A 24,419-nucleotide genomic window follows, 5' to 3' on the forward strand; every position below is an offset into this window, starting at 1 on the left:
CATAAATCCAAGCATTTCTTTTTTTTCATTTAATCTGTTTACAAGGCAGCAGTATAAGCTCTCCCCAGATGTCGCTGGGCTGCAACTCCCATATTCCCTGACCATTGGGCATGCTGGCTGGGACTGGTGGGAGCTGGGAGGTCCTGAAATCATTTGGAAGACCTCCAGATCCCTCATCCATGCACTAATGGGAACACAGGGGAGGTAATTTTGTCCAAATTCCCTCAAAAATCTGTTCAGGAGGGTGGGGACAACAACAGTGTGCGCAGCTCCAATTGAATCCCACTCTATGCTTGGTGGTATATCTTCAACCTAAGAAGGTAAAGGGACCCCTGACTGTTAGGTCCAGTCGCGGACGACTCTGGGGTTGTGGTGCTCATCTCGCTCTATAGGCCAAGGGAGACGGTGTTTGTCCGCAGACAGCTTCCGCATCATGTGGCCAGCATGACTAAGCCGCTTCTGGTGAACCAGAGCAGCGCACGGAAACACCATTCACCTTCCCGCCGGAGCGGTACCTATTTATCTACTTGCACTTTGATGTGCTTTTGAACTAAAACCAACATTCTTTTTGACTTTTAAAAGTGATAAGCGACAGGCAGTTTCAGAGTAAATGAGAAAACCATGAGCAGGAGGGTGAACCTTCAGCAAACGTGTAATTGTGAGGGGAGAAGCTCTTAAGAAAAGCACGCACAGATGTGCTTATTTGTGCCCATTTCTCCTACGGCACACTTTCTGTAACATTACATATTTGTCAACGTTATTTTCATCAATGTACCCATTTTTGCGCACACGCTTGCTGAATATATGTGATTTTTGGTCGGTGTAAAAATGCGGAGAAGACTGGATTTTCGAAGAGAGCTGCGTTTTGAGGCTTCCAGCGGTTCAGTAGAAGTGTGGATTTACTGAACCTGCTGGACCTGCCAAAGTACACCTTCCAGGTTGCCAGTTTGAACCTGCTTGCTTGTCTAACCACATTCTGAAGGATTTAAGAATGTGATTAGACAAGCAAGCGGGTTTTAAGGCAGAAGCTCTTGTCAGGCAGTAGGAACCCAGCAGGGTTCCCGGGAGGGAGGGAGCGGGGCCAAGTACAAGTGCTCTGGCCCTTCCACCTTCCGCTGTTGTTTCAGTCATCCCCACACCCCAACTTGTGGAATATGACCACATGAGGCTGAGAACTTTTTCTGTGTGTTGAGGCTCCTAGCCTGTTCTCGAACCCAGGGTTCCAAAATGGGCAGGGGAGAGACCTTGCCTTTCACACGTTGGAAGGCGACTGAAACAAGTGACAGAAGGGGCTCCCATTTCTCCTTTCCAAGACCAGCGGGGGCAGGAAATGGACAAATTTGTAAGCTTCAATTGCACTGTGCATATATGGCTTGCAGCGCAACGACTAGTTTTGTCACAGCCACATCCAGGCCCTGCTGCTTCCTATGGAACAGACTCTGCCTCCCTGTTTGCAATTCCCATGTTGCGTCTAGTGAAGGAAGGAGATGGGTCTGACTGTTCATTGCTTTCCCCCATATTCCCCCCACCCCAGAAATACCCCTTTTATGTCAGTCTCCAAAGGCAATTTGGTCTTGTTTGGCTGAGAAACACAAAGACTAGCTTAACCCATATAGAGAGCGAGCCACTGGGCTTTGGCATTGTTGGGTAAAAAGCAGAAATCCAATAGGAGCCATCCATCAATGAAAATGGTCATTTGCTTAAATGGAAATGTAACAAAACTGCCCATCACCTCGATATGGCTCCTTAGCTGCCTAGCCTATTTATACACAAGGGGTTGTATCCTGCTAAGGTCTACTCTGGGTATACCCACTGAAATCAATGAACCTAGGCTGGCCATGTTCATTCATTTCAGTGGGTCTAAGAATTCAGTTGACCATAACAGAAGCTCCCTTGTTCTCCTGCTGACTTGCCTTCTTTGCAACTTGTTCTACTGTGACAAATTTGCTTTAACCACAAGCCCAAAACTACAGAAAGCTAACGCCGACCCACAGACAGGACTACGCTGTGTGCTCACACATACAAGCAGTGGCTCGACACTAAGGTTGTAATACTCTCCCTCTCATCCCATGTAAACGGCCTTTTCCATTGCGTCCTCCACTTTCATGTACTCCAGGTGAGAGGGGTAGTTAGTGCAGTCAAAGCTTTTGTGGCTACGGATGTACTTGATGAAATCTGGAGCTCCCGGGTAGACGATGTTGTCCGCCAGAAGGATGGAGCCCTTCCTTAGGTAGCCACATTCCTGGGAAAAGAGACAGGAGATGGACGATTAGCTCTCTCTTGAGAGTGCTCCTACCACTCTAAGGGAGTTATTTACTTCATTTTGAAGAATCCCAGTTCTTCAAGGAGATGTTTGGAAGGTCTAACGTGTCTCTTTACACACACACACACACACACACACACACACGGTTTTCCAGATTAAAACTTTACAGTCACATATCCAACATACCACATAAAAACAAGATTCCAAGGAATCTCTTGGACTTCCCTCCTCCCCTTTGTGGGTCCAATTATTAATCATTTCCTCCTGCATCTTTTATGATAATAATCCAAATCTTTTACCTCTCCATTGTGTCCAGAATTCACCATTAAACTACAAGCAATATTCCAATCCTACAAACGATTTTAACTATTTGCAATCGTCTTTAAGATAAGTTATAAATTTCCCCCATTCCTTATTGAGATTTTGGTCTTCCTGATTTCTGATTCTTCTGGTCATTTTTGCCATTTCGACATAATCCATCAACTTGATCTGCCATTCTTCTCTGGTAGGGGATTCATCTTCTTTCCATCTCTTATCTAATATGGTTGGAAGTGGAAATGTGGAAGTTTGGAAGTGGGCTGGGCGAGTTTGTTTTGTTTCTACGCTGGCTTGAACTGTACTTGTTGCATTATTTCCATTTGTTGTTCACTTTATGGCTTGAATGGGAGACTTGGCCAGACTTCTGCTGCCTCTAACTTCTGTGTTTTCTAGGCATTCTGTGATGACAACACCCTCCCTTGGCTAAATGCAGGCAGGTCCCCATTTTGCAGACCCCATTTTTAGCTCCATCAGTTTTACTGTTCTTCCGCACCCTCCACCCCTGGTGGCTTCCTAAAATCTTGCTGTGCCCTTTACGCCTGCTTCAAACTCTTTCAGTGTTTTCATCCTCATGGAAACCAATGAAAAACAAAGGAACTCATTCATTTGAATTCCCATTTGTCTTCATAGCTAAAACAAATGGGACTCCTTAAAAAATGAATGCGAGGCCCCTAGCTGGCAAGATGATAGCTTCTCCCTCTCAAAGGACACAAGGCAGCCTAACACAGCCCTCCCCATGCTTGTGACATCCAGATGTTTGGGGCTCCAGGTGCTCTGAACTCCTATCACCTTTGGTCTTTCAGAAGGCCAAAATGAAAGACAAAATCTAGCAGGCTCTAGGCCACATGAGAGTTCAGACCGCTGCATGTGTTCCACACCAGGAATATGGAATCTCTTAATTTCCAGAGAGGCAGTGCTCCAACTTACTTCAAGGAGGATGGTGTCGGGACAGTATCTTTCTTTCCAGTGGTCCAGAAAGACAAAATCGACCTTGTCCACCTGATGTTTTTCCCTCAGCTGTGGGATGATGTCCTGAGAATGGCCCTCGATGATTGTGATCTGAAACCAAAGAAGAGCTGTGTTACAGAAAGGTTCAGCATCAGTACCTGCCTTCCTTGAGCAGATTTCAGGTCTCAATGCACTTGGTTGGGGGGCACTGCTGACGTCTCTTCTGGGGCCCCCCTTAATCCCTCCTCCCTGACCTGGTACTGTGAGCAGCATCTAGTGCAGGGGTCAGCAACCTTTTTCAGCCGTGGGCCGGTCCACCGTCCCTCAGACCATGTGGTGGGCCGGACTATATTTTGGGGAAAAAAATGAATTCCTATGCCCTATTCCTACTCATGTAAAAACACAAGGCAGGCCCCACAAATAACCCAGAGATGCATTTTAAATAAAAGGACACATTCTACTCATGTAAAAACACGCTGATTTCTGGACCGTCCACGGGCTGGATTGAGAAGGCGATTGGGCCGTATCCGGCCCACGGGCCTTAGGTTGCCTACCCTGATCTAATGGCTAGGTCCAGCGGCCATTTTAAATTTTCCACAGTGCTCTTCTGAGGAGTTCTGCCACCAGTCTTCTCCAGGTATGAATTCCTCCATTTCCCCAGATTCTCCCGTGGGTGCAGCCTTGCCAGGGGGGCCTTGCCACCACTCTTCCTCGTCCGGCTCAACTCTGACAATAAGCTGGCTTGGTTATTTATTCCCCAAACATTTTCTCTCTGTGCAGTTATAAAGTAAATCACCTTTGCTCCAGGGTCAAGGGAATGTTAACACTTCTGCCAGTGGCAAGGGAAGTCTCTGGTGGGAACCAGTGATTTGCTTGGCTTATGACCCGGGAAAGTTTATGAGGCTGAAATTGTTTCTTCTGTAAGGGCAAAAGAATAAAGAGCAAGCCCTTTCCCAACAACTTAGCTCGGCCAAGGGTCACTCAGGGCCAGACTATTCCCCAGTCAAACCCAGATCTGCCCCAATCATCTACAGCAGTGTTTTTCAACCTTTTTTGGGCAAAGGCACACTTGTTTCATGAAAAAAATCACGAGGCACACCACCATTAGAAAATGTTAAAAAAATTAACTCTGTGCCTATATTGACTATATATAAAGTAATTTTCCCACGGCACACCAGGCAACATCTCGCGGCACACTAGTGTGCCACGGAACAGTGGTTGAAAAACACTGATCTACAGCGATGTGGAACCTGTGGCTCTTTAGAACTACAACTCCCATCAGCCCTGCCCAGCATGGCCAATGGCCAGGAACGATGGGAGCTGTAGTCCACCAAGATCTGGAGAGCTACAGTTTCACCATCCTTGATTACAAAACAAGGTGTGCGCCCAATTTCAGCAGCAAAACGGATGTGTAGTCTAAGAGTGCATAAGTCGTGCTTTAAATGTGTGTCAGGTGTGTTTCAAATGTATGGTTTGGATCTTCCCTTTCCTACCTCATTCAGGCCTGGCATCCACCCACATCCTTAGGCAGGGCTACCAGGACTGATGGACCATGCCAGAGCCTGCCCTGTGCCCTGATTTCCAATCCAATGAGCACTGGGCCTGAGATTTTAATTTCCAGCAGCATGCCTGGTGTGGAGGTCTGCCATCTGAATTTCCCACAATGCCCCAGAGTGATGCCACCTATCAGGGATGCTGTGTGAGACTTGGGAGGGACTTGGACCAAATGATCTTCGATGGCCCCTCCCAACTCTACAATTCTACGGAATTAAAAACAACGACTCTCTCAGAGAGCCACGACTGCTGTCTGCCACCACCACCCATTTGCTGCTGACAAACATTTCAGAGCTCTCTGTGCGCAAGACAGTACCTTCTCGCTGAGTCCAGCAATTTCAATGATCTCTCTGGCAATGGAGGCAAACTCGGGATTGAATTCGATGGTAAGAAGACGGGCGTTTGGCTTCAAAAGGCGTGCGATCCTGATCGCCGAGTAGCCCACGTACGTTCCAAATTCCAAAGCGATGGTAGGGTCCGCCTCCTCGACAACCTTATCTAGGATCACACCTGGAAAAGGAGGGTGCTGACTTTAGCAGAGCTCGATTAACAGGCCTGGAGACCTGATTAGTTGACAGAAGAGCCTTAAAACTGTCTTTTTTTCTAAATTACAGTAGAAGTGTCTGAGAATTTGGGACGTGGTATACCCAGTGAAATTGACTAAGACAGTGAGAGACTTGGGGGGGGGAGAGAGAGACAGGCAGTGCTTCTGTCTGAAAATGGAGGCACTGGAATGAGAAAAGGACAGGGCAACGTACAACTTTATGCTTTATTAACAAGTGCGCAATATTGTTTAAGAACAGAATGAATTGGAGTTTTTGTTGTCGGTTGTTATATGTGTTTGATTTGCCTGAGTTTGACTTGTTGATGTAAAGAGCATATTTATATCTCAAAGTAACAAAAAAGTAGGTTTTGAACGGAAATGCCATATCCTAAAAATATATATATATAGGTTGCAATCTGACTGAAATTGTCAATCTGCGATGACCATAGCTGTAGACTGAATTGTGCACATCGTACCAGGAGGCAAGGCAGGTAATACATAACTGTTCTGGGTACTGGGTTAAAGAGGGAGAATATTTTTCTCGCCATGAGCCAAATCCTGCCATGTATCCTCACCTCTTGAAAGGGCTGTTTAGGGATGCATGCAGTTGGTAGGTGGGGCCAAAGTCACTCCTCCCCTCTCTCTGTCTTTCCCATTACAACAACACCCTCCATTCATATCCCCCATCAGTCCCATTCATTAACAAAAAACCCATCCATTCACATAAATATACACTGCATTCCTTCATCCCCTGCATCAATGCATTCACCTGCTTCTTTTATCGATGCCCAGGGGCACTGCTATGTACTCAAAATGAACTGGGGCTCCCCTTCCCCTGTAGCCAGCACCAAAATGCAGCAGGCTGCCAATGGGAAAATGAAAAGATTGGTCTTTTCTCCACCAGGTGTCTCAATGACCTACATGGAATTGTAAGGGTGTGCCTGCATGGAATTCCTGGCTGGCTGTGGCTACCAGGCATGTTGTTAAATGCAAGGCCGTCCGGAGGCAGGATGCCTCTACTGGTGGAAGCAGAATGCCTCTGAAGGCCAGTTGCTGGGAATGACAAGGAAGGCTAGTGTTGTTCTGCTGGCTCCTTTCCATGAGACTCTGGATGGCTACTGATACTGGACTAGACAGGCCCTTGGCCTGATCCAGCAAGGCTTTCTTTATATTCTAAAGAAAAGCCATCTCCACATCTCTTGGTGGCGACCAAAGACCAACTTTTAAGGAGCTCCACCCCATTGTCAAAGAGTGAACTGACAGAAGATCACACTGCTCAAAGTTGGAGTTGACTCTTTTTAAGCAAAAGCACAATCATCACTTGGCTGAGTGTCAAGACTAAGGAGCACAGCAGCTCATCTCTGGTAGGTCTTACGCATCAGTTGCCAAGACTGAAAGTCTCCATCTCTACACAGCCCTCCTCTCCAGGGCTTCTCCCAACCAATCAGAGACTGTGTCTGCATGAAGCCAACTTCTCCTCCACTCTTTTCATGCCTCCAGGAGACCAGGGAGAAGGGAGCTTGCACCGCAGCAGGAGGGAGAGACACGCGACTCTGCACCACAGACTCTGCACCCCAGCTCACTAAGCCCTGTTACCTCTTAATCCTTTGACACCTCCTCTTCCTAGTCTTCTCCCTCTTCTCCCATTACCACTCACTGTCATTCCACCACCACTCCCCGGGCTCCGGGCCTTCTTCCTTTGGGGGTTCCCCAGCTGGTTCCTCCCACCCTTCCTCTGCGCCCAACTCGTCCATGACACCCGTTTACCTTTCTCATCGCCCACGTTCATGGCCCACTCCTTCTGGGAGCAGTAGTTGTCGATGCAGTCCAAGACGCTCTCGGGATCCCCTTTGACGGCATTGTAGGACACAGAGTTTAAGATCCGCTGCTCTTTGCTTTGATCCATGACGAAGTTGGTGATTTTCTCTAGCACGATTTCATTCCAGAACATAGTAGCATGGATGTTGTTTCTGAGGAGGATCAGCAGCGCCACCATAAACAGGAGGGAGCCGACACCGACAGATACCAGGATGGTCAATATCCAACCTTCCAGCATCTGGGAGCAAGAAAGACATAGGTAGGCTAACAGTTAGGGATGGGGAAGAAATCCATTTCAGAACACATTGAAAGCTGGATTTATCACATGCATGCTCTCCGAAACAACATGTGAACCGAAACATGTTGTTGTTCAGTCGTTCAGTCGACTCTTCATGACCCCATGGACCAGAGCATGCCAGGCACCCCTATCCTCCACTGCCTCCCGCAGTTTGGCCAAACATAGTATCCTTCAAAACTTGCACTCATCTGAAATTTGCAGTGCTGACTAAACAATGATTACAGAAAATACATATATTAAGGTATGCATAAAAATGAGGGTATTAAGTGAAAATGACATACAAAAATGCTTATTAGGAAAAATAGCGTGCAGAAAACTGCATATAAAAAGGTGTCTATTAGGAGAAAGTGCTGGTGAATTTTCACGAGGACATTTGTTGTTGTTGTTTTATATAAAAAAAACGACAATTGCTGCAAAATGTAGATAACTGAATTTAAGACTGGAAAAGTAAGAAACTGAGCTAATCGGAGTCGACAGTTCCTGCAAACACTTATGATCACCAAGGGACTTGCACTGGAAAGATAAACACCCACTATCTACCACCATGCAATGGTCCAAGGACCTTACTACCCTTGCATTATAAATGTCTACTTCATGTGGATAGGTCTCAAGGTGGCTGGCGTATTTCGGCTTGTATGTTTAAGCTGAGATGTGTGAATTGACGGCCCCTTGCCTCATTAATGTGAGCTGATGCGCTAAACTTGGTATAATTTTATTTTATTTTTGTAAAGATGGAGCATTTATTTTATTGAAAGATTAATACATCAGTCAATGAGCTCTCCAGGCAGGGTACATCATAAAACTGCAGATAAAACCACAGCTAAAATCCAAAAGGCGCATCAAAACCAACTGTACAAAAGGTTATCATGAAAACACAGATTAAAAAACACTAAACATTTTTAAAAGGTCTCAGCAAAGCTGCTAAGGCAAAGAAAACCGCCACTGTTGTCCCCACCCAAGTTTACTGTTGCTATCGAAAACAAAGACAAAGAGAAGGGAACCCAGGCATGAAAGTTCCACTCTATCATAGGCAAGACTACTTATCTAATGAGACTGAGCCTACTGCTTCTATGACAGGCATAGGCAAACTCAGCCCTCCAGATGTTTTGGGACTACAACTCCCATCATCCCTTGCTAACAGGACCAGTGGTCAGGGGTGATGGGAATTGTAGTCCCAAAACAGCTGGAGGGCTGAGTTTGCCTATGCCTGTTCTATGAAACCTAAGCCAAGATTCTATGCGTGCCTATTTTAGCTATTTTACAGAGCAATCCTACCAGGTATGGTTGAATCCACCACTTTCGGTTTCCCATTCCCATACTCAGAAAAGGGCTTTATGATGATGATGATGATGATGATGATCATCATCATCTATTCAATTTATATGCCACCCTTTATCAAAAGATCCCAGGGTGGAAAAATTTACAATCTATTTAAGAGACCATTGCAAGCAGATGAAAACATGAGCAGGATTTTAATCTCACTTGTAATGTAACAAATACTATGGACAATATAGATTGCTATAAAATATAAAATAGAATAATATGCAGTTGTAAATGCTGGCAATAGAACCCATGAAGGGGGTGGGGGGAAGTCTTGAAATTCAGAGTATTTGGATTGTTATAATTCTATATTTGTAAAATCAAATAAAAATGATTTCATAAAAACAAAAGATCCCAGGGTGGTGTGCAACGTTAGGAGCACATTACAAAACATCAATGATAAAAATTGTAATAAAGACATAGTAAAAAGCATACTGACTGACAGCCTAATAGTAAAAAAAAACCCATAATAATAACAGTCCTCCCCCCACACTTTCACAGGCCATAGATTATTTAACAGACATAAGCCTGGGTAAAGAGGATTGTTTTTTGCATGGCATCTAATGACATGTGAGGATGGCGCCAAGCAAGTTCCTCTAGGGAGAGCATTCCACAATTGGAATGCACAATTTTACATCTGCTTAGATGTGGCATGATTCGTGGTGCACCAGCGAGGAAGGACCTCAGTTTCACTACCGAAGATAACAGGCGAGTCATCTCAGGTGAATGATCGGACACAGGCCGCAAACACGGCGAAAAGGTGTCACCAAATGCTGCCACTATAACGGCAGTAGAAGTGATGGACACGGTCTCTGCACAAACTGCTGAGCTGCATGCCGACTTGGCAGCAAAGCTGTAAAACTTTGGAGGACGAAATTTGCACCTTTGCTACCTGAGTGTCAGGCTTCAGTGAATCCTATCCCTCCCATGGTGGCAGCCAAGGAGCAGATGAAACAAGAAGAGTTCTTAGCAATTATTTATTCAGTATTCACAGAGAGAGACGAAAGAATGCAATCTCCCCGAAATATTGGTGTGGCTCTGAATAAGTCCCATCCCCGCTGTCTCTCCTATTCTACGTCATCCCTGCAGTGGCTAAACTGAGCTTTCTGCCTCTGAGCTTTCTGCTCTACTACTCTCAATGCTCACCTGGTCCTGGGGGGGGGGGTCAGGAATGCTTTCTAAAGACACTGTCAGCTGTCTCTCCCTTGGTACTTCTTCCTGCTGTTCTTCTCCCAATATTTCACAGCTTCTCCCCTCTGCAGCCTCTGAATCTATGCCCTTCTGCAAACCACTGTTCTAAATCTATGCTGTCTGTTTCTTCTCTGGGAAGTGTAGGAGAAGGGGGGGTCTCCACCATTCCTCCTCAGTCCCTTGACACTGAGTGGTTGATGGCTGAAGCCCTAGACATTTGGACAATATTCAATGCTCAGTGATGAATCCAAGAGACATAGTCGTACCTCTACTTACGTATTGCTCTGGAGACGGAATCTTTGGGTTATGGCCACGGCAGACACGGAAGTGTATACTTCCAGGTTTCACCGGGCGCACATGCGCAGAAGCACTCAATTGCACCTTGTGCATGCGCAGAAGCACGCCTCTATGTAATTTTTGGGGTGTGAATGGACCCCCAGAACAAATTAAGTTCGTATCCGGAGGGTCCACTGTACAGGTAAAACCAGAGGACCAGGGAAATTGGGGACACCACCACCACGTTCAATTTTAAAACCTGAAAGTGGCCAATTGAGACCTTGTTGGGTTTTTTACTTAACTGGCAGAGTGAGATTATCCTGGAGGTAGAGATTGCTCATATAGACCCTGAAAGAGCTCACAGAAGCCTGGGGGCCTGTTCATAAGAAAAACTCCCTGCCGCAGGATATTACCATTGGCTTTGCTAGTTTGGAACCAGGGACCATCTCCTCGCAAAGCTCTGCCACGGAGTTATGGCCCTTCCCCCAAACGCTGGCACCGCACAGGGCTGGCATCTTGCTTAAACAGGGCTGGCAGCAGCTACACATGCCATGTTAGCTTACTCTGTCCAGTCGGTTTTGCTGGGGAAGCAAGTGGGAGAGATGGCCCTCCTCCTCCCTTTAAACTTCTTATCATTATGCAGGGCGCAGATTGAAGTCAGAAAATAATTACGTTGCCATGGAGACTCCCTCCGCTCACAGTGCAGTTGGTCTTTGTTCACCCATCTACTTATCTTGGCTGCGCGAGGAGCGTTATCTGTTTCAAAGTGTTGCAAACGGCCTCTTTTTCTCCTCCACAAAACTTTGTAATGCATTTTCTTTGCCTTGCAAAGGCTGAAACTCCAACCTGCCCTTTAAAAAATTGCTTTCTTTTGTTTTTGTGCACAGGAGCAACTCATAGAAAACCGCAACCGTAGCAGAGTGGTAAGCGAAAGCAGACCAGGCTCAGGTTCAAATCCTGATCGGGGGAAATAAAAGAAATATGGACCTCCAAGTCTAATGCATTTCCAACAGAGTTCTTCCCCGAGGCAGCCTTGAACAACACAAGGTGTATCCGGATCTCTTCGCACGGTTGCAGGATAATTCAGAATTATCTTGAGACAGTGTGAGGAGGCCACGGGTACAGAGGAAGCCGCCTACACGAAATCAGACCCACTTGGCCATCTAACTCAGTGTTGTCAAACACAGACTGGCAACAACTCGCTCCAGGTTTCAGGCAGAAGCAATTCCAAACCCTACCTGCAGATGCTGTGGACCAGACCTGGGACCTTATTCATGTAAGACAGATGCTCTACCTGAGCACCAGCCCTTCCAAGAGGAAACAGTCAGGACTGAAAAGTGGAAGAATTCCATTTCCACATAGGAAGCTATGGAGTCAGACCATGATGCATCTAGCTCACAGCATTAGAAATTGAGATATGAAAGCTAGGAGCTAAATGGCACCTTAAACTTAGGTTGTGGGTGGAACAACAGGATGTCTAGGTGCACTTTTTATAACAAGAATACAAAGCTGAAAATGAATGAACTGCAGCTAAAATATTGTGTTCATTTTACACATGGTCTAGTCCTTCCCCTGCCCACCCCCCTAATATTCTTAAGAGGGTCTCTTCTCCAGTCTTCAGAGACTAGTTGGAAGTGGCAAGGCAGAAAAAGGCCCTCCTTTCCTTCCACTCTGCAGTTAAGCTGAAACCTTAAGCGCAGTACTGCACCCAGAGCTCAGAAACTGCTCGCAGTAACGAAATCCCGTCACAAAATGCGCCCAGAACAATGGGAGTTTCGAACACTGCTAGCTCAGTATGGTCTACACTTCCTTCTTCCTTCTATTTCCAGCATTCAGGTTGTGAGTGCTTGTGTAGTCCAAGCATTGGCACCCACATATCAGAGGGAGACAGTAGCAGGTTTGCAGGAACCCCAAGGTATGCAGAAGGACACAAATACAAACACAAACAGAGTTAAAGTTCCGGTGTGTGTGTGTCTGTGTGTGTGTGTGTGTGTGTGTGTGTGTGTCGCCCCCAGAATGTTCAACAAGGACTGGATCTGTTTTATAGTCACTGTGCACCTTAAGTGCTACTGTGAATGTATGCTTTGTCAATAAATGATAAAACTACCCTCTATCTGCCCTCCTTGTGCTCCGGACAGCTGGGTGCATCCCACCTCTGGTGGACGTGCACAAATGTGACAAATGTGTCCTGCAGCACACAGCCTGATGTTTCATATGTACACAGGGGTGTGCCTTACACCAAACCAGGCCTTCTCTTCCAACACGGTCTATTGGGATTGCTTCTGATCCCAGTGGGGTTTGACAGCAATACAGCGTGGCCATCATGAGTTAGCAAGATGGGGTTGCATCCAACGAAGTTTCACTCCGGCCAGACCCACTGAATTCAGTGCACCTACATTAATCATGCCCGTTAATTTCAGTGGATCTATCCTGAGTAAAAGTACCACTGGATACAGCTCCTGTTCAGCCTGCTTTCTTTCCCCTGTGTACCGTTCTTGCTGTTTTGTGCTGCCAGATTAATCTGTTTGTTGTTGTTTTGGTTGAAGCACTGGCAGCTGGTGCCATGAAAGACAACTAGAACAAGCCAGCACCTTCCTTCCATATCCCCAGGGTGCACACAGCAGGGGCAGAGGAAGGACCTTGCTGGTGCAACTGTTGCTCCACAACATGCAGAAAAAGAGGGATCATTTTGCTGCCTGCGGGTCCACGCAGGTGGTTGTTGTTGTTGTTGATTATGATGATGATAGTTTATTATTATTATTATTATTTATACCCTGCCCATCTGGCTGGGTCTCCCCAGCCACTCTGAGTGGCTTCCACCAGAATATTAAAATACAATGATTCATCAAATATTAAAAGCTTCCCTGATCCATTGCCATTGCCACCACAGACAAGAGGTGATGGTCAAAGCAAGGTGGAGACCAGCAGGCCAAGGGATCTGGAGTTGGTTGTGAACTAAGGCCACGGAGGTCTTGATGCAAAGTTCATGACATTCAGCACCACGGTTAGCAACCCTGCAGCTGAGTCAAAGATGCAAGTTGTTTCAGCACCAGCTGAGAACAACTGCCAGAACTTTTTATCTCCCGGACCATACAATGGCTATGCTCTGCCTCCACAGTCGGAGGTAGCAATGTTTCTGAGTACTAGTTGCTGGAAATCACAGATGGGGAGAGTGCTCTTGTGCATAGGCGTTTGGGCAGCCAATGTGAGAACAGGATGTAGGTCTAGATGGGCCATTGGCTTGATCCAGCAGGCTCTCCTTACATTCAAAGTCAAGATTAAAAATTCATCTCCCAAGTGCTACATCTGGCCATGCAAAGGATGAGCATCTTTTAATACAGTCATTAGCTTCTTCTAGACAGTGGGTTTTCAAGCTGTGGGAGAAGCTCCTCATATCTTTCTTGATCTTCCAAGGTATCTGGTTTATTCACAGGAGTGCCGTGGCAGAGCTACCTCCATGGGGTACAGGGGACAAGGGGACAGTGGCTCCACAGTGGCTCCTGAGGTGTGGAGCCATCTCCTTCCCAGGGTGGATATTGTAAGAGGGCACTGGAAATGGGTATTCCTAGTCTAGAGCCTAGACAATTCGTGCATCTTGCTGATTAATCATTCAGCAAGTTTCACAGCAATAGTAGCTAATGTCAGGAGGGTTAATCATGCGGCTGACAAATCTGGGTGGAAGATTAAGCCAAAGTGGATTTGACCCACCAACAATTGGTGATGAATTGGGAAAAGATAATTATTTTCCACCGCCCTGAACTCAAGTCTGAAAATCAAACTTGGCAGCTTCACACTGGAGTTTTCTTTTGAAAAGTTTTCGTTGTTGAAAAGTGGCAACTTTCAAGTCAGTTAAAAGGGTGTTCAGGGAGACTAAAATATTCCCCGCTGGTTTGTGTGTGTGACAATTTTTTAAATACAAAATGTGTCTTTTATTCTCTTGCATAGAGACAGTCTCCGTTTAGCCTCTGGGAATGGCAGGGAGTCAACATGGTGTGCAGAGACTGACAATATTTTTGCCAGTGTGGTGTAGTGGTTAAGAGCGGTAGACCTGTAATCTGGGGAACTGGGTTCGTGTCTCCTCTCCTCTACATGCAGCTGCTGGGTGACCTTGGGCTAGTCACACTTCTTTGAAGTCTCTCAGCCCCACTCACCTCACAGAGTGTTTGTTGTGGGGGAGGAAGGGAAAGGAGAATGTTAGCCGCTTTGAGACTCCTTTGGGTAGTGAAAAGCGGGATATCAAATCCAAACTCCAAACTCTTCCTCCTTGCTCCCTGGACAGAAGGGGTATGTGTGTCTGGGCGTGTAAAGGTAAAGGTACCCCTGACCATTAGGTCCAGTCGTGGACGACTCTGGGGTTGCGCGCTCATCTCACTCTATAGGCTGAGGGAACCGGCGTTTTCCACAGAGAGTTTTTCTGGGTCACGTGGCCAGCAAGAGTAAGCCGCTTCTGGCGAACCAGAGCAGCGCACGGAAACACCGTTTACCTTCCCACTGGAGCGGTACCTATTTATCTACTTGCACTTGACATGCTTTCAAACTGCTAGGTGGACAGGAGCTGGGACCGAGCAACAGGAGCTCACCCCGTCACGGGGATTCAAACCGCCGACCTTCCGATCGGCAAGCCCTAGGCTCTGTGGTTTAGACCACAGCGCCACCCGCATACACATGCGCAACATGTTCACCTCAAAACTTTTGAAGGCGCAGTAAAACTGTTCAACTTTGCCAAAGACTATATTCACAACGCACAGATAATTTCAGGAGCTCGCAGAAAACCTGGCATAATCATGCGATTTCTGGTAACATGTCTCACAACAACTCAGTGAGGAAATGGCAAGCAATATTTAAAATTATGTCCTGAATAATGGAATTATGCTCATGAAGCAGCTGGCTTGGACGAAGAGAGTGTGTTTTGCTCCCTCTTTCTACTTTACTGGAGTTCTGCTGCCAGTCAGTACAGGCAATTGTGAGCTGGATGCCCCAATGGTCTGACTTTGGGAAGGAGCACCTCTTTATGTTCCCGATATTGTCTCAGCCATGTGCTGCGGCCATCTGGGGTCTTATACAGGCTGGCCCAGCCTCCTTGAGCAGTTGGCAGTTGGCTTGCTGGCGTAAAGGGTCTTCAATCAATTCTGTTGGCAACAACATCCACACCATGGAGTGGATGAGGATCCCACTAGGGGTCCATCCTCAGAGACTGAAAAAGGCAGGGAAACTACATCCTCAGGTCAGGACGGCCCAGTTACTAAGGGACAAACAGCAAGGGAGAACTATTGCCAACCAAGTTCTGCTCGTGGCTTCTAGGAGCCATCTGATCTGCCAGTGGTCAAACGGGATGCTGGGCTCAATGGATCCCCAATAGAGGACATTTCTCTATCGTGCACCCCCCATTGAAATGGGGCGTTTCCCAACGAGTTCAACAACATCTGCCCTCCTATAATGTGTTGGGGAGGGGGGGTTATTGGGTTGTTCTTGTTTTATTTTGATTAAGTATTTTATGTTTTTATAGTGTGATTTGATCTTGGAAACAACCCTGAGACCTGTGGGTATAGGGCAGTATACAAAATTTAATCATCATCATCATCAAAAGGTAAAGGGACCCCTGAGCATTAGATCCAGTTGCAAACGACTCTGGGGTTGCGGCACTCATCTCGCTCTATAGGCCGAGAGAGCCAGCATTTGTCCGAAGACAGCTTCCGGGTCATGTGGCCAGCATGACTAAGCCGCTTCTGGCGAACCAGAGCAGCGCACGGAAATGCCGTTTACCTTCCCACCGGAGCGGTACCTATTTATCTACTTGCACTTTGAATTGCTTTCCAACTACTAGGTTGGCAGGAGCTGGGACCAAACAATGGGAGCTCACCCCATCGCGGGGATTCGAACCGCCGACCTTCTGATCGGCAAGCCCTAGGCTCTGTGGTTTAACCCACAGCACCACCCACGTACCAATAACAATAATAGAATCATAGAATTGTAAAGTTGGAAGGGACCCTGAGGATCATCTAGTCCAAGTCCCTGCAATTCCAGGAATTTTCAGCTGTCCCATTTGGGGATCGAACCTGTAACCTTGGTGTTATCAGCACCATGCTCTAACCAACTGAGTTCTCCAGGGATAATCTGGAAGGCAACATGTCGGCTACCCCAGACTCTATGTAGTGGTGATGCTCTTGAGATTTTCTGTATCAGGTGTCAATATAGCTTTGCCCATCCCTTTGGTGCGGGTGGCGCTGTGGTCTAAACCACTGAACCTCTTCGGCTTGCCGAATCCGTGTGACGGTGGGGAGCTCCCATTTCTCTGTCCCAGCTCCTGCCAACCTAGCAGCTTGAAAGCACGCCAGTGCAAGTAGATAAATAGGTACCGCTGTGGCGGGAAGGTAAACGGCGTTTCCGTGTGCTCTGGTTTCCGTCACAGTGTCCTGTTGTGGCTGAAGCGGTTTAGTCCTGCTGGCCACGTGGCCCGGAAATCTGTCTGTGAACAAACGCCAGCTCCCTCGGCCTAAAAGCAAGATGAGCGCCGCACCCCATTGTCGCCTTTGACTGGACTTAACTGTCCAGGGGTCTTTTACCTTTACCTTTACCTGTTGCCTGTCCCTGTATTTTTCAAGCCACTGGTCATTTATCTCTAGGACCGGAAGGTAACAATACTACATCCAATTGCAGCATTAGTTTTCACATTCCTTCCAAGAGTGTGATTGGCTTATCAGGGTTTATTACAGGGTTTTGAGGTTTGTCTGGCGGGATTCAGACACACAAGAGTTTACGATCCAATCTAGATGTTATTAGCTCACTCTGGCCGAAGGGGTGCTTAGGCAATCCAGTCCACCTTTCCACAAAAATGAGCTCTCCATCAGCCTGGTGGTACTGATGGTAGCCGACGCAAACTTTAATGGCACAGTGCCTGGGGGATAGCAGTCCTGATCTCATTGCTGAGGTGTTACCACTAATAACCGGAGTCCTCCCCAGCAAGAGTGTAATGATACTTTGCAATTACACAGTGGGTTTATTTTCCAAAATGGCAAAGCAAAATTAATTAGCTCTTTGAGCAAGTTGCTATAGCCAAAGGCCATTGTAAAACTGACATGTACAAATTAAAACTCTCTCTCTCTTTCTTTCTCCAGAAATGATACGACGAAAAATGCAGCAGGCTAGAAATTGTATCCAAAAGAACAGTCCCAGTTCTTCGTCCTAGAAATACATTTACATGTGGCGGTTGTTTTTGTGATCAATTCAGTATTAATCACGATGGGTTTCAAAACATGTTGAGAAGTAAAGTTTTCATGCATTTTTTGTTGGTTTGTTTGTATTGTTGTGTTTTATATTGTTGATTGTGTATTATGTTTTTATTGTGTTTATGTATGTTTAATGTTGTTTTTGTTTTGTTTTATGGTAAAATAATAAAAATCTTATAAAAAAAAAAAAAGACCGGGGTGAAGAGGTGGGGAGAGGATGAAACAGAGGGAAAGGTTGTTGATGGAAAGGCAAAAAAAGGGGCCGGGATGGTCCTATTACAGATATTCTGCATCATATCTAATTTCTCCCTCCATTAGTCATAAGAAGCTGCCTTAGTCAGATCTTTGTGTCACCTAGCACAGTATTGTCCACACCGACAAGCAGACTGAAGTTTCTCCCAGATGTGGCTGTTCCCTGAATAAAGCTATGGACACCCCTTTCCTGAGAATCGGCACAAGCCACTTATCACAGATTAACTCATAGATTTTATTGTTATTTATTTACACCCTGCCCAATCCATCTGACTGGGTTTTCCAGCCACTCTGTGTGGCTTCCAAAAAAAAAAAAAAAACCTGTAATGGTTTTCAGTGATTGCTCATGAGTAACCAGCCTGACTCCGAGGTTTCTGAAACTAAGTTTCTTTATTGTGCAGATATATACAGTGCAGCAACAAAAAGTACGTCTAGCTCATCCTTCAGCAGAGTCCGGGAATGACTCTTTCCAGTTCTTTGCCCAGCATAAAAGCCGCAGAATGCGGAACCCCCGCCTACCCCCTCTGCGCCCTCCCCCTCTACGCAAGTGGGGAGACGGAAGAGGCGCCTCACCTCCAGTCCCTGCTTGATGCCAGGGCTCTCCTTCCCTGCCAGAGCCCTGACTCCTACTTCCCCGTCCCGTCTCCCCCTCCCCGCTAGAGGGATCACTGCCTTCCTCACTGGAGGAAGACGAATTGCTGAGCAGGTGGGGCGGGGGCTCGCGATACCCTGAAAGTCCTGGCAACCCTTTGCGCTGAGGTGAGGGCAGCACCCTGACAAAACCTATAAAACCACAGTCAGACATCAAACATTAAAAACTTCCCTAAACAGGGCTGCCTTCAGATGTCTTCTAAAAGTCAGATAGTTGTTTATTTCCTTGACATCTGATAGGAGGGCGTTCCACAGGGCGGGCGCCACTACTGAGAAGGCCCTCTGCCTGGTTCCCTGTAACCTCACTTCTCACAGGGAGGGAACTAGCAGAAGGCCCTTGGAGCTGGACCTCAGTGCATAGCTAACTTTCCCCATTTTTAAAGGGAAATTCCCTTATTCCGAATAGGATTCCTTGCAAGAAAAGGGAAAAGTTGACAGCTATGCCTCAGTGTCTGGGCTGAATGATGAGGACAGAGATGCTCCTTCAGGTATACAGAGCCAAAGCCGTTTAGGGCTTTGAAGGTCAGCACCAACAGCATTTGAAATGCGCTCTACAATGTATAATGCTGTGTATTTCAGTTTTGGAACTTGATCGAGGCTGACTGATACTGATCAGCCCAAATTGAACCAAAGGATTCACGGGCTAGTTCAGACTAGTTTTCCCAAGTCTGATACTCTTAACAACAGCAGCCCTCATGCTTTTGTGGATGGTGAAACTGATTTTTCGGAAGATACAGTCATCAGACATATATTCACATAAAAGCTGCGGGTGAGAGGGTGGTGCTCAGGTATGCGTAAAATCCCTTACACTTGGTAAGCTCTCAATTTCCTTGCTGAAGAATCTGAAGCAGCTGGAGTTCTGTTTGTTTCCTTTTCCTTTTTAAAAAAGATATCCCTAGCAATGTGCCCCAGTGGATATTTTAATTCTCCCTACAACACCTGCCCAGCATGTGTCACACAAGCAATTCTGCTGTTAAGATTATGTTGCTGTGGCAATTCCCATTAAAACAGGAGACGGGTTGTTAGGGAATGTTAAGGAATGCTCTTACCGTTACAAAAAAAAAGGTTTATTTTGGTCATGAGACAAAATTAATATTTTTTTCTCTGCTGACTAAGAAGACCGACTTTGCTCCAAATTTCAGCAACTATGAGGAATAAGTTTTCTCTTCAATATCTTGGATTTTAAATGCCAATCCCCCCCCCACACACACATGGAGAACTTCATCATAGTCAATGCGAAACCAGCAGTGGAACCTATACATGTCAACTCAGAAGTTCATTAAACCGGTTCCCAGGTACATGTGGGAACAGGATTGCGGCATAAATTGTTTTCTTTGGCCATTTACCAAATTTTATAATTTGTACTTCATTACAGTACAATGAAAACAGAAATGAGTACATTAAAAAACAACAACCCAGTGTTCTGATTTCGTTTTTGGCTTTTGAAAATCCCACTTATTTAGAAGCTGCAGGAATTGTGTTTTTTTAAAAGGAAGTTAATATTCCCTTCTCAGAAGATGTCTAAAAGTGGCCACAAAGCGTGTTTCAGAAAGTGAAGACCACACCTCTCAAAGAAAGATTGAATGTGTTGAGATTGTTTCGTTGGGAGGCGATGTGACAGCTATCTTCGAAAACCTAAAAGGCTGTGAGTCACGTAGATGATGGAGCAAGTGTGTTGCTGTTCCAGAAGATAAGCCCTGAATAAATGGGCTCAAATGACAAAATTCTGAATAAATATTAGGAAGAACTTCCTGGTGGTTTAACAGCAGAACAAGACTGCTTTGGAGGGTGGCAAGCTCTTCCTCACGAGAGGTTTCTCAGGCTTTGTTTATTTAACAAAGTTTATATACCGCTTGGTTGCAATAAAACCTCTATGTGGTATGCAAGAAATATTAGAATTATAAATAAAAGCATTTAAGGATAATTAAAATCAACAATAAAAAATGGCATATATAAACATGGATAGGCAGGTGCTGAAAACAGTACAACAAAGTATCAACAGGCAGGGAGTTCCAAACCATACTAAAAGATGGATTTCTTACAAGTATGGCCTGAGGAGGTAACGGTGCCCAGATCGAAGTGGTTGAGTGAGAACATATGGGGGTGAGGTGATCCTACAAGTAAACTGGTCTCAAGCTGTTGGGGGCTTTATGCACCAATAGTAGCACCTTGAACTTTGGGCCGGCAACAAGCCTGTTTACAAGGCTGGAAACCGCCCTGTGGTCCTCGGTTGAAGGGCGGTATATAAATTTAATAAATAAAAATTAAAAAGTCAGCAACCAGAGCAGATCTCTGAGCCGGGCTGTTGAATGATGACAGGGTCTCACTCCTGCCAGCAATTGTGCTACATGGGTAGATAGCTGCCACCGACCAGGAAGTGAAGGCCAGAGGGCCACCCTACCTACCAGGGATGCCGTAGAGTAGGTTTCCTGCATTAGGGTTTATAGGCATATCCTACATCAGGGGTAGGCAACCTAAGGCCCGGGGGCCAGATGTGGCCCAATCGCCTTCTCAATCCGGCCTGCGGACGGTCCGGGAATCAGCATGTTTTTACATGAGTAGAATGTGTCCTTTTATTTAAAATGCATCTCTGGGTTATTTGTGGGGCATAGGAATTCATTCATTCCCCCCCCCAAAAAAAATATAGTCCGGCCGACCACATGGTCAGAGGGACGGTGGACTGGCCCACGGCTGAAAAAGGTTGCTGACCCCTGTCCTAGATGTATTCACAGGGGCTTGCTAACACAAGAACGGACCTTCTCGGTGGTGGCTCCCCATTTGCAGAATGCTCTCCCCTATGAGGCATGCCTAGTCCCATCACTATCTGTTTTTAGGCACCAGGCAAAAATATTTATATCCATCCAGGCTTCTGGACCACAATTTTCTGCTTTTTTAAATAGTGGATCGGCTTTTTGATACATATTAGCATGTTAGGCTTTTAAAACTCTCTTGCTTTTACTCACTTTTAATGCTGCCTTGAGTTCATCTTGCAAAAAAAAGCAACTACCAAATATTAATAATAGCTATGAATAATATATTTAAGCTAAAGCAAATGACCCTAAACATCACAATTGCATTTCAAGGGCCGAGAACAAATGCAGGGTTGGGGGCTGAGAAAAGGGATTTAAGTAACCTGAGTGCTCATAGCACCCTGTCTCTTCATAATCGCATCCCTTCCGCTAGGCACTGACGCACCAAAGAAGTTCAAAATGAAACAGTCGTGAAAGAGGCAGCCAGAGGATTGGATCCAGACAAAGAGCACAATCTTGGGCGTGCTGGCTTAAAAATTAAATCCCACTAAGGGGTGTCTGCCAAGGTAACCAGGGAGATTATCGTATCCTAAGCTGGTTGCACTTAGCTCCCATTGAAATCAATGGGGCTTAAAGGCCCACCTGACTTGTCCCCGAGACTTCAATGAGATTTAACTGCAGCTCAGCCTGGATCTCAGAACCAGATATGCAAATTACCGCATAAACACCACTTCATTTGCAAACTCCCTTTTTTTTAGCTTCTTCAGAATCTGAGGGTGGGAGTGGGGATTTGCTTCGGAAATTCTAGACAAATTGGCGTTATCTCTCTAGCTAAGTGCCACTCAAGAGTAGATCCCCTGAAATTAGTGGACCTAAGTTAGTCATGTCCATTGATTTCAATGGGTTTGTGCCATATAGAGTTTAGTTGGCTACAGCACACACACACACACACACACACACACCGGTTTCTTAACTTATTGATAAATTAAATGTGCTCGAAAAGTAATGTCTTTAGAAATAGTTTCCGAAACAGCAGAACCCAGCATTCTTAAAACTCCATGTATGGACAGGAGTTGTCAAGGTGGTGCTAAGCAACCGCTCAAAATCTGTTGCTGCATAAGCAATGTGTCTTGCTGCTCTGAATAGCAATTTTACAGACATTTGCTGTGTTGCTTTTTTTACGGTGGCAGAGTGGGGTGGGGTCTAAAGGTAAATATTTTCTTGCTGCTCTTGTTTAACAGCTCCTGGCTCTCGGCAGAAGGTTGTCTGAGGCCAGGCTCCAGCTGGACCGGCAAAAATATTACAGGCCCCAGAGAGACTCCAGCGGTGTTCTGGCATTCAGGCAATGGAGGGGTATAACGGACAGCATCAACTGCTCATGTCAGACTAGCATTTAGAAACTTGCAAAAGGAACACCCGATAAGACGGCAATAAAATAAAACGCACTGGACAAAAACAGCCTTTCTGCACCTCAAGGATTCAACACCGACGCTAAGCAGGATCTGGAAGGTTTACAGCGCAAAATCAAGCTACCTGTTTTCCCAAAGCAAACCAATAGCATTTGGGCAGGCAAATGAATTTGGATAGGAGTACGGTCATTGCTACTTCCCAGGAAGCAAGCACAGAGACAGACAGAAGCCTGGAAATGAAGAAATCGGCTTTTAAAGATGGTTTCAGAGGTGTGTGTGTGTGTGGGAGGAATAGAGAAGTTGTTCTGACAAGCAAGGAAACAAACAACCAGAGTTTGGGTTTGGGCATGAGCCCGTTTCTTTGAAATCAGGTTCCCCTGTTGGGCATACAAGTGGCAACAGAAATTGATTGCCTGCTTTTCCATTTCAGAGAAAGGGAGAGGGAGGAAGATTATAACAGAAGCTCCTTAAGGTGAAACGCAATACAGGAGTTAACATAACTTGGCAGACGACTCTATTTAAAGTATCAGCCAAACCTCCTACTCGCTTCTGCTGTTCCGTCGTTTCTTGAACAAAATCCTTTCTGTACACATACTATAGGTTCCACTGCAGGTAGGTATCCAGCCGTTATGCTTTTTAGTTTAAACAACGACACCAAGAACACAAAGCTACTGTATCTTGTTTCACCCCCTTGAAGTGCCATTGTTCCACACTGGGTGCATTAAGAATAAAAATGTTCTTTCCCCTGCACAGATTAGCTTCGCGAAAGCTTGTGCAAGCAAGAAGCAAAGCGCAATGAAGAGAGACAACAAGAAAGGCTCCCTCCTGTCCCTCAAATTTCTCCTCCTGACCTGGCTCCTTAAATCATGGCATTTAAACACAACAAAGCTAGAGCGAACCAGGTCTGCAAAAAGCAACAACAACAAAAAAATCAGGAAAAATATAAACGGGTACCTTTCTGACAAGAATGGGAGCAGTTTGCAGTGATCTTTCTCTGTGTTGGAGGGATGTGGATCTTACAGATGTCTTGGAGGCTGCAGTATTCTCTTTGGTCACAACTGATCACATTACGAGAAGAGCTTAGCAATTCGGAGACCAAGAGCTTCTTCTAAAAGGGGCAGCGTCCTCCCTTCTTGTTCTCCTTCCCTGCTGCTCCCAATCCTCACTCAACTTGCAGGAACTGTTTCTTAAAGCTGACCTCAGAAAGCACCTCGGGATGCCCGTATTTTCTTGCGGCACGCCTCCCCCCACCCCCCACCCCCCAGTTACTTGGTTACTGACACATAGCTGACACAGCCAAGAGGCCAGGTAAGGAGCAAATTCACCCCTGAGCTAAACTCCTTTGAAAGAAAGTGCTGTTGCCCAGGGAATACCATCTGAGTTGCCAGTTAGAGAGATTTTCAGCCAAGTGCTTTGCAGGCAAAAGGTCCCAGTATAGGAGCTGGCGTCATGGTGGTAACAGAGCTGGAGAAAGCCTCTGCCTTGGCAAGTTGGCACCCATTCACACTTTCGGGCATGTGCTTCGTTTTCTCAGCATTGCTGGGTTTTGTTTTCCCCCACATCTGTGTTTCGTTCTGCCAGCGACAGGAAAAAGATGCTTG

The 24,419-nt window shown here is 46.0% G+C and overlaps 1 protein-coding gene across 3 annotated transcripts in view; it reads right to left on the reverse strand.

Moving 5' to 3' along the window:
- Positions 1-1,532: 1,532 nt before the first annotated feature.
- The window catches only part of COMT (catechol-O-methyltransferase), a 35,420-nt gene continuing 12,533 nt past the window's right edge, over positions 1,533-24,419 (reverse strand). For 2 of the 3 annotated variants that reach the window (XM_033174346.1, XM_033174347.1), the window contains exons 2-5: positions 7,395-7,683; positions 5,400-5,593; positions 3,509-3,640; positions 1,533-2,242 (exon numbers count right to left, since the gene is read on the reverse strand). In XM_033174346.1, the coding sequence (XP_033030237.1) occupies positions 2,063-2,242; positions 3,509-3,640; positions 5,400-5,593; positions 7,395-7,683 (795 nt within the window). In that variant the 3' untranslated portion in view covers positions 1,533-2,062. Of the gene's footprint in view, positions 2,243-3,508; positions 3,641-5,399; positions 5,594-7,394; positions 7,684-23,772; positions 23,923-24,419 lie in introns of those variants that run through there. The other variant, XM_033174345.1, reaches the window with a different exon arrangement.

This window comes from Lacerta agilis, chromosome 17, assembly GCF_009819535.1.
Source record: "Lacerta agilis isolate rLacAgi1 chromosome 17, rLacAgi1.pri, whole genome shotgun sequence".
NCBI classification, from domain to species: domain Eukaryota; kingdom Metazoa; phylum Chordata; class Lepidosauria; order Squamata; family Lacertidae; genus Lacerta; species Lacerta agilis.